We start from the raw sequence: 17603 nt of genomic DNA on the forward strand, positions 1-17603 counted from the left end.
TGTGAAGTCCCACATTGCTTGTACTATAAAAAAACAAGAGTTTATAAGCTTCTCTACAACTAGAAATAGTGAAAGAACAAAAGAGGCAAATACAAGTCAATGAAACCTATTATACTCTTTTTTATGCTTGTTGTCACTTTGAAAACTCTTCATTGTTGCCCCATTTATGATCATATCAGCCAATATAGTCGAAGGAGATGACATTATTTTTGCGATCGTTTCTCAAGTAAATTTGATGACAAATGTGAGCAAGTGGGTGGTAGACTCTGGTGCTACCAGGCATATCTGTGCAAATAGAAGTTCCTTTACCTCTTACACTAATGTAGGGGATGGAGAAGAACACACCTACCTCGGTGATTCCAGGACCACTCCTGTTCTGGGAAAAGGGAAAGTTCTTCTCAAACTCACATCTAGAAAGACTCTGGCCTTGAGTGATGTGCTACATGTGTCATCAATCAGAGTTAATTTAATCTCTGTAGCACTATTGGAAAAAGTGGGGGTTAAAGTGTCATTCAAATCTGACAAGATTGTAATGACAAAAAATAATGTTTTGTGGGGAAGGGATATTGTGATCAGGGTCTCTTTGTACTTAACATTTCTGAAAATATTAATGAATCATCTTCTTCTGCTTATATTATTGACTCATATGATATATGGCATGCTAGATTAGGACATTTGAATTCTTCCTATGTTATGAAATTAAAACAACTAGGATTAATTAATATGCATGATAAATAGAGTAGTAAATGTGATATATGTGTATAATCTAAAATAAAAAAGAAAACATTTTTTTTCTGTAGAACGCCAAATTGAATTGCTAGGGCTAATTCATACTGATCTAGCTGATTTGAAACAAACCATGTCTAGAGGAGGTAAAAATTATTTTGTGACCTTTATAGATGATTATTCTAGATATACCAAAGTTTACTTAATCAAACATAAAAATGAAGCCTTTGATGTGTTTCTAACCTATAAAATCAAACATAAAAATGAAGCCTTTGATGTGTTTCTAACCTATAAAGCAGAAGTAGAAAATCAATTAAATAAGAAAATTATGAGGATTATATCAGATAGAGGTGGTGAGTATGTGTTGTTTAATAACTTTTGTGTTAAAGAAGGTATCATCCATGAGGTAACTCCACCATATTCACCTGAGTCTAATGGAGTAGCCGAGAGAAAGAATAGAACTCTTAAGGAGATGATTAATGGAGACGAAAAATGCTGAGTTTTTTTGAACATGTTTTCCTTTAAAGGTTAGTTAGACGTCTCAACCTATAGATAATAATAATAATTATGCCTTGTGTGAGGAATTAAGAAGAAGTAAAAGACAGAGGAAGGAAACTTCATTTGGTAACGATTTCTATACCTATCTAGTTGATAATGATCCAAGTAGCTTTGTAGAAGCCATTAGTGCTCCTGATGCAAAACAGTGGGATAAAGCCATTAAGACTGAAATTGAATCAATTCAAAAATATAATACTTGGACCTTAGTAGATTTGCCTAAAGGAGCAAAACCCATTGGTTGTAAGTGGATCTTTAAGAAAAAGTATCATCTTGATGGATCTATAGAGAAGTATAAGGCAAGATTAGTAGCAAAAGGTTTTACTCAAAAACCCAACATAGATTACTTTGATACTTTTGCCCCTGTGACTAGGATTTCCTCTATTCGAGTGTTGTTAGCCTTAGCAGCAATCCATAAGCTAGTGATACACTAAATGGATGTTAAAATTGCCTTTTTGAATGGTGATTTAGAGGAGGAAATTTATATGACTCAACCTGAAGGGTGTGTTGTACCTGGTCAAGAGAATAAGGTATGTAAACTTTTAAAATCTTTGTATGGATTGAAACAAGCCCCAAACAGTGGCATGAAAAACTAGATAATGTATTGCTATGTGATGGTTTTTCACCTAATAATGCTAATAAATGCGTGTATTCTAAATTTGAAAATTCTGATTGTGTCATTATATGTTTGTATGTGGATGACATGTTAATTTTGGTACATCCAATGAGATTGTTGCTAGAGCTAAATTGTTTTGAAATGAAAGACATGGGTGAAGCCAATGTAATTTTAGGTGTTAGAATCATAAGGAAGGGAGATAGTATATTATTATCCCAAGAACAATACATTGAGAAACTTCTTAAGAAGTTTCGGTATTATGATTTCAAACCCATGAGTACCCCTTATGATGCTAACTCTAAATTAATGAAAAATAGAGGAGAATTGTTATCTCAGCCTCAGTATGCCCAGATAATTGGGAGCTTACTACACTTGATGAGCTTTTCTAGACCTGATATTGCTTATGCAGTATGAAGACTGAGTAGGTACACTCAATGTCCAAATCAAGAACATTGGGATGCACTTTCCAGGCTTATGAAATACTTAAGAGGTTCAATGCATTATGCCATTGAATATAGTGGATTTCCCGCTATACTAGAGGGTTACAGTGATGCTAACTGGATCTCTGATTCAGATGAGACAAAATCCACTAGTGGTTATGTATTCACACTTTGGGGTGATTTGATTACATGGAGATCAGCTAGACAAACAATTACTGCAAGATCAACAATGGAATCTAAGTTTGTCGTTCTTGAGATGGTTGGTAGTGAGGCTGAGTGGTTGAAAAACTTCTTAGCAAACATTCCACCAGGAATGAAACCAATCCCATCGGTGTCAATACACTGTGATTTCCAAACAACAATAGTTATAGCTAAAAAACAAGAATTACAATGGAAATAATAGACATATTCAATTGAGACATAATTTGGTGAAGCAGCTGCTAAAGAGTGGAACTATTTCCATTGACTATGTGAAGTCAAAACGGAATCTAGCAGATCCTCTGAATAAACCCTTGGGAGAAAATATGATTTTAGAAACATCGAGGGGAATGGGACTTAAGCTACTGGCTAACAAACAAGTGATGATAACCCAACCTCTGTGATTGGAGATCCCATGAATAAGGTTCATATGGGTAAAAACAAGTCACTTGTTAGTTCTGATAGCACTAATTTGATTTTAAATCAAATATAGCACACCTAAGACCAAAGGTCAAAGCCTAAGGTGAAGTACATATGTAATACTTCAATTAATAATCAAAAAACTACATTATTATGATTATAATTATTATAAGACCATTTACATGGCTCAAATCTATATTTTTGTTTTAAATTAAATGTATTTAAGTTTATAAACTAATTTTTGAATTTTTAAGCATTTTTTTAAAGTTAAATCCTAATTTTTGTAAATAAAAAAGGATATAAATAAAAAATAAAATGGGAAAAGTGAAGTCGTGTACCCCCTGCACGACTTCATTAGGTGAAGTCATGTACCCCTGCACGACTTCATTAGGTGAAGTCGTGTACCCCTTGCACGACTTCATTAGGTGAAGTACCCCTGCACGACTTCACTAGGTGAACACTTTACTTTTTCCATTTTTTTTAAATTTAAATAATATTTCAAAAAAAAAATTTACAAATTTTACATTATTGAAATACTAAATTATTTTCATACATCTAAATAGTTAATTATTTATTTCTTCACAAGGAAAAAAAATATTCTCTCAACATCTATAACTAATACAAAAAACGTGTCATGAAAATTAAATGATATATCATACCACTCCCTATTACTTTATACGGAATCAAATAAATGTAATAATATACATAGCTTACAAGTTACTGAATGCATGCAACCCTATACATATATGACACTGCTCTATTGCCCAGTACTTCCCTACTTCAAACCGTAACACGTAAAATGCACAAAGTAACCTTCACACTTGAAATTTCATTATATATATGAATCTTTCAGCAATCCATTTTCTCATCCAAATTCCACTTCCAACAAATCTCATTCTACTCCAATCATATTTTTTCTCTCACACATCTATTTCCTTATGGCATCGGGGAACTTTGCACCATCTTCATCATCGCAAATCATTGACGAACAACCTTTGATATTAGATAATGTTGATGAATTCAGCACCGATGATGAATTAGACCACATACTTCAAGATGACAACAATGACGACGACCACATCACACAATCATCTGAACATGTCATTCCAGAGTTGAATGAACGTATGCAGTTCCAGTCAAAGGAGGAAACTATTGGTGCAATCAAACATTATCACATCACCAACGGTTACAAATACACCGTTGTTGAATCGAAGCCCAATATTTATGTTATTCGTTGTGTGGAATACCACAACGGTTGTCAATGGCATTTGAGGGCAGCTTATAGCAAAGTTCGTACATATTGGGAAATCAAGAACATCGACGGACAACATTCGTGTTTCTCAACCATACTATCTCAAGATCATACAAATCTTGATAGTACTCACATTGCCACGATCATATCAAATTCAGTCCGGACAAACCCATCCATTCCAATCAAGAGTTTGATTGCAGATATTAAAGCTCGATTCGGATATTTTGTGTCATATAGAAAAGCCTGGATCGCTAAACAAAAGGCTCTTGCTATGGAGTTTGGAGACTGGGAAGACTCTTATAACCACATGCCGAGGTGGTTGAATATGAAGGATGCAAACCCAGGTACAATTTTACAATGCACTGGTTCTCCACTAGTGTAAAATTGATCTTTAACGTCACCTCATAGACGTCCGTCCACCAAAACCCCAACGTAAATAATTGACCGGTGGCATAAATGTAAATAATTGAGTGTGGAGACGTCCGTCCTAGACGGGGCCGGACGTCTATAATACAGTAGACGTCCGACCCCTCTAACAGACGTTCAAGGGGTTGACAGGTTCAACTACTCTGTCAGCCTCTTAAACGTCCGTCCTGGAGGGGGACGGACGTTTAATATATATAGAGGTCCGTCCCCCTCCAGGACGGACGTTCAAGAGGCTGACAGAGTAGTTGAACCAGTCAGCCCCTTGAACGTCCGTCCTGGAGGGGGACGAACGTTTATATATATTAAACGTCCGTCCCCCTCCAGGACGGACGTTCAAGAGGCTGACTGAGTAGTTGAACCAGTCAGCCCCTTGAACGTCCGTCCTGGAGGGGGACGAACGTTTATATATATTAAACGTCCGTCCCCCTCCAGGACGGACGTTCAAGAGGCTGACTGAGTAGTTGAACCTGTCAGCCCCTTGAACGTCCGTCCTGGAGGGGGACGGACGTTTAATATATATAGACGTCCGTCCCCCTCCAGGACGGACGTTCAAGGGGCTGACTGGTTCAACTACTCTGTCAGCCTCTTGAACGTCCGTCCTGGAGGGGGACGGACGTCTATATATATTAAACGTCCGTCCCCCTTCAGGACGGACGTTCAAAAGACGTTTAAAATAAGGACTTACTAACCAAAACGCGAACCCGCGAGGAGTTATGCGAACCCGTGAGAGTTCCCTCTGCGCCTTGCATTTCCAGGTTGGTTTTTATCTGTTTTGGACCATTTAATCTTACTTTTATTCCGATTAAATTGTTCAGTGATGAAATATCTTTCATTTGAACCGATTAAAAGTCGTTTTCTGTGCATTTTTGTGCAGTTTGTAGCGTGTTCTTGGGCGGCGTTTTTGGCCTACGTTTTAGGTCGTTTACTCCTCCATCTCCCTCCATTTTCATTTCGAATCTGCTCTTCAGACGTGTTGCAGTGCACAAACAAACGTCCAAACCCTGTAATCCTAAATAACCCGTAAATAACCCTAAATAACCCGTCTAATAAAGCCCTTTCTGCAGTAGTGTATAGACGTCCGAGAGGTTCACAGACACAGCGGACGTCTATATAGACGTCCGGCCTGACACAACGGACGTCTATATAGACGTCCGGCCTGACACAACGAACGTCTACATAGACGTCACCCACATAGACGTCCGTTGGAGGTCGGACGTCAAAAGACCCATAGAACGGACGTCTATAGCCCGTTCTGCACTAGTGCTCCAGTGCAGATTGATGGACAAACCGACAATAATTGCTATATTAGGGAAAGAGTTTTCTGGTCTTTCGATCCTTGCATACAAGGATTCAAATATTGTAAACCCATTCTCCAAGTTGATGGTACATTTCTAACGGGTAAATATCATGGAACTTTGCTCACCGCCATAGCTCAAGATGGCAATAGAAATCTTTTTCCATTGGCCTTTGTCATTGTAGAAGGTGAGAGAAAGGAGGCCATGATATGGTTCTTTCAACTACTTCGAGAACATGTTTGCCCTCAACAAAATATTTACATCATCACTGACAGAGGAAAGGGTATCCTATCGGCCTTAAGATCAGAAGAAGTTGGTTAGGAACAAGATGGTTTGAACTCTGTTTATTGCATACGTCATCTAGCATCCAACTTCAACAACAAACTCAAAAATCATGACCTCAAAAAACAATTCATCAATTTAGGTACTACTACAAACATTTTTAATGCACTTTTACTTTTATAATTTTGTAACATTATTCTAAACTTTATTTATTTATTACGTCATTACAGCTTACGAGGTCAAGCAACCAACTATCACGGCAAAACTTACTGCACTAAGAAACCAATACCCACAACAAGTTGATTGGATAGATAAAATCCCATTAAAAAAATGGTCTCAGGCTTTTGATGGAGGGAGAAGATATGGACATATGACCACTAATCTTGCTGAGTGCACCAACTCCATTTTAAAGGGAGCATGTTCATTACCAATATGTGCTCTCATCAGAACAACATTTGAGAGGACACAATCATGGTTTGTTGAACGAGGATTAAAGGCGAACTATATGCTACAAGCAGGACACCAATTTCCTGAACAAATCGCCGACATCATTAGGAAAAATCAACAACAATCCGCATTTTGTCATGTTCATCGCTACAACCGTGAAAATTCTGAATTTGATGTTCAGGAAATTTCAACACCTCACCAATACCGCCTGTTCCACTTTCCTATAAGGTCAGCCTAAATGAATGGTGGTGTGATTGTGGTCACTTCCAGGCTACTCGTCTCCCATGTCATCATGTCAATGCTGTTTGTGCATTTTTGCATATCCCACTAACCCAAGTAATCGATACAGTGTACAGTCTTAACAACATTTTCAAGGCATATGAAGTACAATTTCACCCAATCCAAAATCAAGATTATTGGTCTGCGTATACAGTTCCAAACTTCATACCAGATCCTAAAATGCGACGCAAGGCATCCGGAAGACCATCTACAAATAGGATTCATAATGAAATGGATCAATCCAATCCAGATAAGCCAAAAAAATTCTCTTGTTGTCGCAACGAAGGTCATCATAGGGGAAATTGTCCATTTTGTCATTAGTTATTTCTTAATCTTACCCAATTGTAATCAAATCGATTATTAATATATTACTATTAATATTTCTTATTAATATTTTTTTTCTCTTTTCTTCAAATTTGTCTCCATTCATTAAATAATAACCACAATTTCTTTTTCGTATAACACAAACAATACATAAAATATGTAAACTGCAAAATAATTTTCAAAAACCAACCAAAACACACTAGTAATCGATTACAAGAAGCTTGTAATCGCTTACCAAAGTGGTTCTTGCATACTTAAAACACTGGTAATCGATTACAGAAGTGTCGTAATCGATTACCAATTCCATTTTTGCCTACTACACTGAAGTCGTGTAGGGGGGTCACGATTTCAACACTGTGTAATCGATTACCAGTATCTTGTAATCGATTACAAGACCCAGAAGTGGTAATCGATTACAAGACCCAGAAGTCGTTTTTGGGGTGCACGACTTCACCACTAGTCAAATGCACAGTGTGAAGTCGTGCAGGGGGGCACGACTTCTTCATTTGAAGTCGTTTTGGCCCCCCACAACTTCCCCATTATGGTATTTTGAATTGAATTTGCCTATTCTCGTAATATATGATGTATTTTTGCCTATTTTGGTAACAAAGCTGAAAACCTGTGAAGTGAAGCCCACAGACGATGTGATGCGGGGAACGAATAGGGCTTGCGGAAAAATTAGACTAGATCTAGAGCCAGAGAAAAAGGGATAAAGAAGCAACTAGAGCTTGAGAAATATTACATTAGATGCTGAGAGAAAAAAGGGAACGAAGGAGCGGAGAGAAGGGAACGAAGGCGCGGAGAGGGAGGAAACTTGGAAAATTATTCGGGGTTTCTAAAACCCCAAAAAAACAACCCCTCCTAAAATGTATTATTTTTGTAGTGTGATAAATCTCAATATTATGTACTCTATCTTAATATTTTTATTATAATGGATTATGATAAGTCCCTAAATAATACATTATATCTTATTATTATTATCTAACAATAATATCTAATTATATCCAATAATATCTCAAGATATCTTTTAATTTGTACCAATATCTCAAGATATCTTTTAATTTGTAAATGTATCCAATATATAACAATATTCAAGAATATCTTTTAAAATGTCTAACAATATCTAATAATAATTTTTTAATTAATAATTTTTTTCCAAATCTTATTCTTTTAGAAAATAAAATAAACCCTTTAAATAAAAATAACAAACTATTTTATTTTTATTTAAAATAGTTAACTACATACGTATATTTTTCCTAATTTATTAAAATTTATAGAATCTCACATTCCCCACCAAAAACAATTTTCATCTACAAAAATATACTTACAAAATGTATCTTCTTCTTATGTTTTCCACATAAAATAGATACTTAAAATAATAGTTAAACAAATACGATAACATATTCATACTTTAACAAACAATGCACAACAATTATTATAAATATTTCACTTACATATAAAACAAATAATAAAAAAATATATATACCATAATCAAACACATGACCACTAATCCATCCATAATAAGGAACTCTGTATCATTCACTTCTATAAAAACTATCTTTTCTTATTTCAAATAACGACTTCCATAATTACCATATTTTTTAAATATCTAATTTATCAGGGTCTTACATATATAATTTACTCAATGTAAAATACAAATAAACTTAATCTTGTTAAAAATATTTAATAAAAATATCAATTTTAATAAAAATATTTGTATAACATTTATATATAATTAAATTTTGTTTTAATTTCGGAGGAGACAAAATTATTTAATTTAAAAAAATAAAACTAAACTAAGACAAAATAAGAATAGAAGAACCAGAAACTAGTGTAATGTGACTCATCCTGTCGTTGTAACGTACATTTGACACAAGACAAATTTTTATCTTTATAAAAAATATTAAAAAATGAAAAATAAAAATAATTAAAAGAAATATTTAAAAGAATCAGAAACGGATCCATGACACATCCTTTAACTGTGTTAGTTCTGTAATCACAGAAGGACCTAATTACTTTTATTTTTTTAAAATAAGAAATCAATTGAGGAAAAAGAATGAAAGGATAGATCTGCTACTTCTAACCAAAAAAACGTGATCACTGAAATGATTAAACCAAAAATATATATTCACTTTGTACGTAGCAAAGGCATCAGCCTCTTATTCTAATTTGGCAACGTTAGAACGTAGAAACAACTTTACAATGAAGAGACGACAACAGTGGGTGTGGATTTTATGCCTGATTTTGCAGAAAATCTCAGAGGTTAGTTCCCAGCAAGAATTATGTACACATAGATGTTAAATTTTATTTTACAACCCTCAAAGTTTTTGGAATAATAGCATTAACTACACTAACATCTAGAGCACAAATCACCTCCATCGAGTGTATTAAAAAGCAATATACTAATATTTTTCACATATTATATAAGTTGCTTTGTAAACATTAATGGATGAGAGGATCGATACAATGCCAGAAAAAAAAAAAAACCCATCCATACACGTTGAAGGGATAAGTTAATTTCACAGTGGGATCAACCCTGCTCCGAAACTATCAATGGTGCGATTTAAGCTTCCTAGAATTGTTTTATTGTTCAAGTTGGCCACTGAAGATGAGAATCAAAAAATGTCCACGTGAACCATTCAATTTAATAATTTATTCACCATGCAGTAGCCAGAACTAGTGCACGTGAACTATGACTACAAAGTTTGAGGAATCTCAACGTCTTTGCAGCGACATCCCTTCGAACCACTATTGTTTCACAGAAAGTGGCTGAGGTCCAAACAGTAGATTCAGCTTTCAAAAAATAATATAGAAAATATAGAGAAAGACATCCAAAAGGGCTTGTAATAAGAAGCGAGTAGAAGACAAACAGATAGTCAAAGAAAGAAAGACAAAAAAAAGAGAGCAAAGAACGTATTCAATGAAGAAACAAGGGTGTGAGGTTGAGGCAACAGACATAAACTACAACATCCGTACAAAGGCAGCAGAGCAACCTTCTAAAATCTTCAGAAATTTTTCACAATTGAATAGGGAGGAAGATGGTCGTGAAGCAGAAGATGAAGAAAAAACTGAACAAAGATCATGCAGTGGAGTTAGGCATGTCCTCAAGAACGTGAACTGCATAGCAAAGCCACTGGAAATTCTGGCAATTGTTGGGCCAAGTGGGGCTGGGAAATCATCCCTTCTTAAGATCCTAGCTGGTAAAGCTAGTTCACAAAGTGGGTGTATCTTGGTGAATCAAGAGCATCTGGATACAGCTGAGTTCAAAAAAATTTCTGGGTATGTTTTGCAAAAGGATACCTTGTTTCCCTTACTTACGGTTGAAGAAACCATAATGTTTAGTGCAAAGCTAAGGTTACGTCTTCCTCAAGAACAACTATGCTCCAGGGTCAAGTCAGTGATTCTAGAGCTTGGTCTTAGCCATGTTGCTAGGAATAGAATTGGAGATGACAGGGTCCGTGGCATATCTGGTGGTGAGAGGCGCCGAGTTTCCATTGGTGTTGAAGTCATACATGATCCAAAGGTACTGATTTTGGATGAACCAACTTCAGGGCTTGATAGTACCTCAGCTTTGCAAATAATTGATATGCTTAAAGTAATGGCTGAATCTAGGGGGCGAACTATAATCCTGACTATCCACCAACCCGGGTACAGAATGGTGAAGTTGTTCAACTCAATACTGTTATTGGCTGATGGTATTGTGTTGCACCATGGCTCTGTGGATTTTCTGGGTGTAAATCTGAGGCTAATGGGTTTAGAAATTCCTCTTCATGTTAATGTGGTTGAGTTTGCCATTGACTCCATTAAGACCATTCAGCAACATAAAAAATGTCAGCAGGTTCAGCTAGAAGCTTCGTGGCGATTATCAAGGACAATGTTACAGGAGAAATGTGATGAGCAGGGTGAGAGTACAAGTGGTAAGTTTACTTTGCAACAGCTCTTTCAACAATCCAAGTTAATTGATGAAGAAACCATTAGTGCGGGAATGGATATCACTTTTGATTTTGCAAATTCTGTATTGAGAGAAACTATGATTCTCACTCATAGATTCTCCAAAAATATCGTACGCACAAAGGAACTCTTTGCGTGCAGGACAATTCAAATGCTGGTTTCTGGACTGGTTTTGGGCTCAGTCTTTTGTAATCTCAAGGATGGTATGGAGGGAGCGGAAGAAAGAGTGGGTCTCTTTGCTTTCGTTTTAACGTTTATGTTATCAAGCACCACCGAAGCTCTACCAATTTTTCTGCAAGAAAGGGATATTATAATGAAAGAAATATCTAGTGGAAGCTACAGAGTTTCATCTTATGCTATCGCCAATGGCCTAGTTTCCTTGCCATTTTTGCTCATACTAGCCATTTTATTCACAGTGCCTCTGTACTGGCTTATTGATCTCAACAGGAATTTTTCGGCATTTTTGTTCTTTCTGATGCTAATCTGGCTAATTCTTTACACTGCAAATTCGATAGTGGTATGTTTCAGTGCTGCAGTGCCTAATTTCATTGTTGGGAATTCAATGATTGCCGGTGCCATCGGTTCGTTTCTTCTGTTCTCTGGATACTTCATATCAAAACAGCAAATTCCAAGTTACTGGATTTTCATGCATTATATGTCTCCATTTAAGTATCCCTTTGAAGGGTTTCTGATAAATGAGTTCTCCAACTCAAAAAAGTGCTTGGAGTACTTGTTTGGGGCATGTGTGGTGAGAGGAGAGGATGTACTTAAGCTAGCAGAGCTTGGAGGGGAGACTAGTAGATGGAAGAATGTTGGGGTGATTGTGTGCTTCATCCTGGTTTCCAGGTTCATTTATTTTGTAATTCTTAGGTACAGATGCTCACAAGGAATCATCCTAAAAAGTTGATGACTCTCTCACTCTCGAGAGGGTTGGTTCACATCACTCGGATTAATCTGCATAGAGGAAACAAAGAAGATGTAGAATCATATCATCAAGCAAAAAATGTAACAAGACAACAAAAATGATATTGTGGTTGTTTCTGTTTTCAAGCATACTTAATTCACACCACCGTCTCTCTCTTCATCATTCACATTCTTCTTCCCTCCTAATTTTCTTTCACAATACATGCTTTTTGCCAGAAATAGTGAAAGGAGGATCCTATATGCTGGCCGAGGGATTCTGCCGTTTTTATTTTTACACACGAAAAAGCTTCAGTATCTTGTGTAGCAACTCCCATAATGAAAATAGGTGATGCAGTAACTGAAGAGATGGTATATAAATATTAATTTCACCAGGCTTACTCTAAAATCCTAATTTCAATCACAACACACTCTTGTAAGACATGGTATATAAATATTAACAAACAGCATAATGAAGCAATTAACAGCTTGATCTACGGAGATATATCTGCTATTCCTTTTTATTGTAGTTTTATATCCCTATATGCTAGTGGCCAAGAACCCATCTGATTTACAGGATGAGTCCATTTGTAAATATGACACTAACTATTTTGAGCTCATATATTTGGCAATCAAACTGATCATATGATCAAAATCAATGAGCTTAGCTGCAAGAAAGTTAGCAGACTGAAAGTATATATCAGAGATGCACTGACGCAAGTGGTAACAACAAACCGACGGGTACATTCGAGATTCTACATCTTCAGCCTACTTACTATAAATTTGACTTAAACCCTTATGAAAAATTTTGGACGCTTCATCTCAAATTTCTAGAGCCTTGCTCAAATATGCGAACTTTAATCCCAAACCTTCCTACTTTCTAGTGAAAACTCGACAACTAGCCAGAAGATTTTCATTTATACAACTTCTGTATCAGCCTCCGATTCCATTTCACAATGCAAGACAAGTTCAGAGTCACTTTCCTCCTCGCAAAACTCATCATCATCAGCTTCTGGCACATAGCCAGCCCGCTTCATCTGTGCTGTGAGAATTTTCAGAACTAAATGGATGTCCTTCCTACGAGGATGCCTTTTATCTTTCACCATGAAAACATGCACGCGACTCTGAATTTCAATCCAACTGCAACCAGGTTGCTTAACTACTCCCTGTTGCCTCATCTGTTTCCGGACTTTGACCACGTCTTTCCATCTTCCAAGCTCAGCATACATATTTGAAAGAAGAACGTAAGGTCCAGAGTTCAAGGGATCAATTTCCATGAGCTTTTCCGCTACATGCTTCCCTAATTTAATGTTTCCATGAACCTTACAAGCAGCAAGTAGAGATCCCAAGACAACGGCATCTGGTTGCATCGGCATTGTCTGCATCAAATCGTTTGCTTCATCAAGGCAGCCAGCCCGACCTAGTAAATCAATCATGCATGTAAAATGGTCCTTCAACGGTGCTAAACCATACTCAAGCCTCATTGAGTGGAAGTAACGTCGTCCTTCTTCAACAAGTCCTGCATGGCTACATGCAGATAGAACTCCAATCATAGTAACAGGGTCTGGTTTTTCTCCAGATAGCAGCATTTTCCTGAAAATTTCGAGGGCGCTTGTACCATTACCATTTTGTGCATACCCCACTATCATGGCATTCCATGAGACAGTATCCCTTTCTACCATATGCTCAAAAACCCGGCACCCATCTTCAACCATTCCACATTTCATGTACATGTCAATGAGAGAATTCCCCACAAAAATGTCAGATTCTTCTCTAGACTGAAACCAATATCCATGCTTCAAAATGTGAGTGTGAGCCTGTCTACCAAGTTTCAGATCGGCAAGATTGGCACACGCATTAAGTAGATTCCCAAAGGTGTAATGGGTTGGCCAATGAGAATCCCTCTTCAGGAGGAGGAAAAGTTTAACTGCCTCCTCATTCTCTCCATTTTGTGTGTAACCTGCAATAAGAGCATTCCAGGACACCACATTCCTCTCCATCATCTTCGAAAACATCAACCTTGCCGCTTTCACACTTGCTGCCCTGGCATATCCACTAACCATAGAAGTTTCAGACACAACATCCCTAACCGGCATCCTATCAAAAACCAGTCGAGCTTCCCTAATTCTTTTGCACTTTGCATACATATCAACTAACGCATTGCCTAACACAAGGTCATTCCGAAACTTATCCCTTTTGATGACACGAGCATGTATTTGCAAACCTTCCCTGGTTGCAGACAAGCTCGCACAGGCACTGACTACGCTAGCCAGAGTTATTTCATCAGGTTCAACCCCATTATCCATCATCCTAACAAAAACTTCCAGAGCTTTTCCTGCAGGCCCATTTTGCTCGTAACACGTTATCAAACTGTTCCAAGACACTATATTCCGCACAACCATTTCATCAAAAGCCTTTTGAGCACAAATCACCACTCCACACTTAGAGTACATATCAACAAGAGCAGAACCCATATAAACATCTAATAAGTAACGAGATTTTGATATCAAAGCATGGATTTGAATCCCTACATTGAAATCTGTCAACCCTGCACAAGCACTGAGAGCACTCCCAAACGAATACTCATTAACCACAAAATCCTCACTATGCATGTCAACAAAGAACTTCAATGCTTCCTCAAATCGATCATGTTGTGCAAAACCCGACACCATAGCATTCCATGAGCATTGGTCAGGCTCAGGCATCGACATAAAAACGTTCCAAGCCTCGTCAAGCTTCCCAAACTTCGTCAAAACGCTTAAAATCGCATTATAACTGAAAGTGTTCCTCAGCGGCATATGAACAAACACCTTGTGTGCGTCCTCAAAACAACCGCATTTTCTATAAGCATCAACGAGTCTGTTCTGAATGAAAACTTCAGATGAAAACTGTGTCTTAATGATTCGACCATGAATGCGACGCACGTCAATTCCAGACTTTGATCGAACGCAAGAGTCCAATAACCTCGCGAAGGGTGAAGAATCGAGGAAACAAAGGTCACCCACCACTTTTTGAACGAACGCATGTCTACCCATTCATAGAAAAACCCTTAATTTGAAGAAGTGAGTCCTTTAAACGAAACCATATAGAAAGACCTCCTAATTTGGTTCAGAGAAACCAACATGACCATGCTCCCCAACAATGTCGTTTCCTCCGTTGAAAAGTGTTCGTCTATGATTTCAAAGTGTGTCTCGGCGAGGAGGGTGAAACTCGCAAGAGCCGTGCACGGTCACCTTATAAAAACCGCGCTTTTCTTCGACGCTTTCCTCGCTAACGGTCTCATTGACGCGTATTCGAAGTGCGGCAGCGAAGAAAGTTTACAAAAGGCCTTCGACGATCTTCCCAGCAAGAACACTCGTTCGTGGAATACGCTAATCTCGTTTTACTCGAAAACGGGCCTTTTCCGTAAGGCCCGTAATCTGTTCGATAAAATGCCTCAACGGAACGTCGTTAGTTATAACTCGCTAATATCCGGTTTCACGCGCTATAATCTTCACCAAGATTCGGTTAAGCTCTTTCAAATGATGCAAAACGGTCGAAACGTTTTGGTGTTAGACGAGTTCACCCTCGTTAGCGTAGTTGGAAGCTGCGGTTGTTTGGGGAACGGTAAATGGTTGCGCCAGGCTCATGGGGTGGCAGTTATAGTTGGCATGGACTGGAACCTGATTCTCAATAACGCGTTAATTGATGCTTATGGGAAATGTGGTGAACCCGACTTGTCGTATTCTGTGTTTTGCTGGATGCCAGAGAGAAATGTAGTGTCTTGGACGTCAATGGTTGTGGCTTACTCTAGATCATGTAGATTGGATGAGGCTTGTAAGGTATTTAAGGATATGCCGGTTAAGAACACGGTTTCTTGGACTGCTTTGATAACGGGTTTTGTGAGAAATGGGCGTTGTGGTGAAGCTTTTGATGTTTTTAAGAAAATGTTGGAAGAGGGTGTGAGACCTAGTGCTCCAACTTTTGTGAGTATTATAGATGCTTGTGCAGAAGAGGCTCTTATAGGAAGAGGTAAGCAGGTGCATGGTCAAATTATTAGAGGTGACATAAGTGGGAACTTGTTTAATGTGTATGTCTGCAATGCTTTGATTGACATGTATGGTAAGTGTGGAGATATGAAATCAGCTGAAAATTTGTTTGAGATGGCTCCTGTCAGGGATGTGGTTACTTGGAATACGTTCATAACTGGTTTTGCACAAAATGGTCATGGGGAGGACTCATTGGCTGTGTTTAGAAGGATGATAGAAGCCAAAGTAGAGCCCAATCATGTGACATTTCTTGGCGTGCTATCTGGTTGTAGCCATGCAGGTTTAGATAATGAAGGGTTAGAGTTGGTGGATTTGATGGAAATAAAGTATGGAGTGAAGCCTAAAGCTGATCACTATGCTTTACTGATTGATTTGCTGGGGAGAAAAAACAGACTGAAGGAAGCCGTGAGTTTGACTGAAAAGGTGCCTGGTGAAACTATGAATCACATTGCAGTTTGGGGTGCAATATTGGGTGCTTGTAGAGTTCATGGGAACATGGACCTTGCTAGAAAGGCTGCTGAGACACTGTTTGAGTTGGAACCAGAAAATACAGCTAGGTATGTTATGCTAGCAAACATATATGCTGCAGATGGTAGATGGGGTGATGCCAAAAGAATTAGGACGGTAATGAAGGAAAGGTGTTTGAAAAAAGAACCAGCTTTTAGTTGGATTGAGTTGAGAAATGTGAGACACGAGTTTGTGGCCAAGGACAAGCTGCATCGACAGATTGGAGAGATATGTGAAGTGAACAATAAATTAGTCCTTCATTTGAAGGATGCTGGGTATCATCAGCCTTATATTGATTACCCTTTTCATCCAGATTATGATGATGATTTCTACTTTAGTTAGTCAATATAGCCGCATTGATGAGAAGCTTTTGTCATGGTGTTATCATGCCACCGTGATTATCAAGAATGCTAACTATCTTCAATCATACTCCTCTCAATACTAGGCTGTGAGTCAATCGGTATGTTTGTTTTCATGTTGAGACGCTTCAACTGTCAGTTCAACTCAATAACACAAAACTCATGAAGAAATTGGAGTGAATACGCATTGGAATGTGTATTAAGTTTTGGGTAACACGTTGAATATTAGTGAACGTGGTTCCAAGAAGCAACTAATAGTTGGTTTTGAATTGTTGTTGTGTGATTTTGCTCTGAATATCCCTTATGGGAAAGCAAGCATTCTCCAAGTAATAACTGAATGTGGTCATGTTTGGTATTGATTAGCACTGTAATTACAAACATTGGCATTGTATTGAAATTTGACCAACTGTAGCTATTGATTAGCATTGATCATAATTATGAATGATCACTGCAAACAATAATAGGCCTTTCACACCTGCTATTGTTTATTGTGTAAATGTGTCATCAAGTAAAATTATACATTATTTATGTACTCAGTTGACTCTTGACCATAACATACTTCCTTTTAATTTTAATTTTAAATTTAAACTGACAACAG

The 17603-nt window shown here is 37.5% G+C and overlaps 2 protein-coding genes and 2 pseudogenes across 2 annotated transcripts; 3 read left to right on the forward strand and 1 right to left on the reverse strand.

The window, feature by feature from the left end:
- The first annotated feature begins 3893 nt into the window (after window positions 1–3893).
- LOC148203579 (uncharacterized) lies at window positions 3894–6895 on the forward strand. The gene is given in 3 exon segments (XM_088107664.1): window positions 3894–4621; window positions 5943–6244; window positions 6441–6895. Coding segments are annotated over 3 exon segments (1485 nt in total).
- Window positions 6896–9614: 2719 nt separating this feature from the next.
- LOC124838917 (ABC transporter G family member 5 pseudogene) lies at window positions 9615–12619 on the forward strand (annotated as a pseudogene).
- A 138-nt stretch (window positions 12620–12757) lies between these two features.
- Window positions 12758–15272, reverse strand: SLO2 (Pentatricopeptide repeat (PPR) superfamily protein). Its single transcript, XM_047314632.2, has one exon. It carries the CDS (start codon window positions 15144–15146, stop codon window positions 13029–13031), a length of 2118 nt encoding a protein of 705 aa, XP_047170588.1. The 5' UTR covers window positions 15147–15272; the 3' UTR covers window positions 12758–13028.
- LOC124838925 (pentatricopeptide repeat-containing protein At2g21090 pseudogene) lies at window positions 15234–17558 on the forward strand (annotated as a pseudogene).
- The last annotated feature ends 45 nt before the right edge of the window (window positions 17559–17603 follow it).

The sequence above is a fragment of the Vigna umbellata genome, chromosome 2 (genome assembly GCF_029865625.1).
Source record: "Vigna umbellata cultivar VRB3 chromosome 2, Vumbellata_1.0, whole genome shotgun sequence".
NCBI classification, from domain to species: domain Eukaryota; kingdom Viridiplantae; phylum Streptophyta; class Magnoliopsida; order Fabales; family Fabaceae; genus Vigna; species Vigna umbellata.

Coding starts and splice junctions, on each gene's coding strand:
- SLO2 (XM_047314632.2), bottom strand. CDS start 15,146: ATGGGTAGACATGCGTTCGTTCAAAAAGTGGTGGGTGACCTTTGTTTC.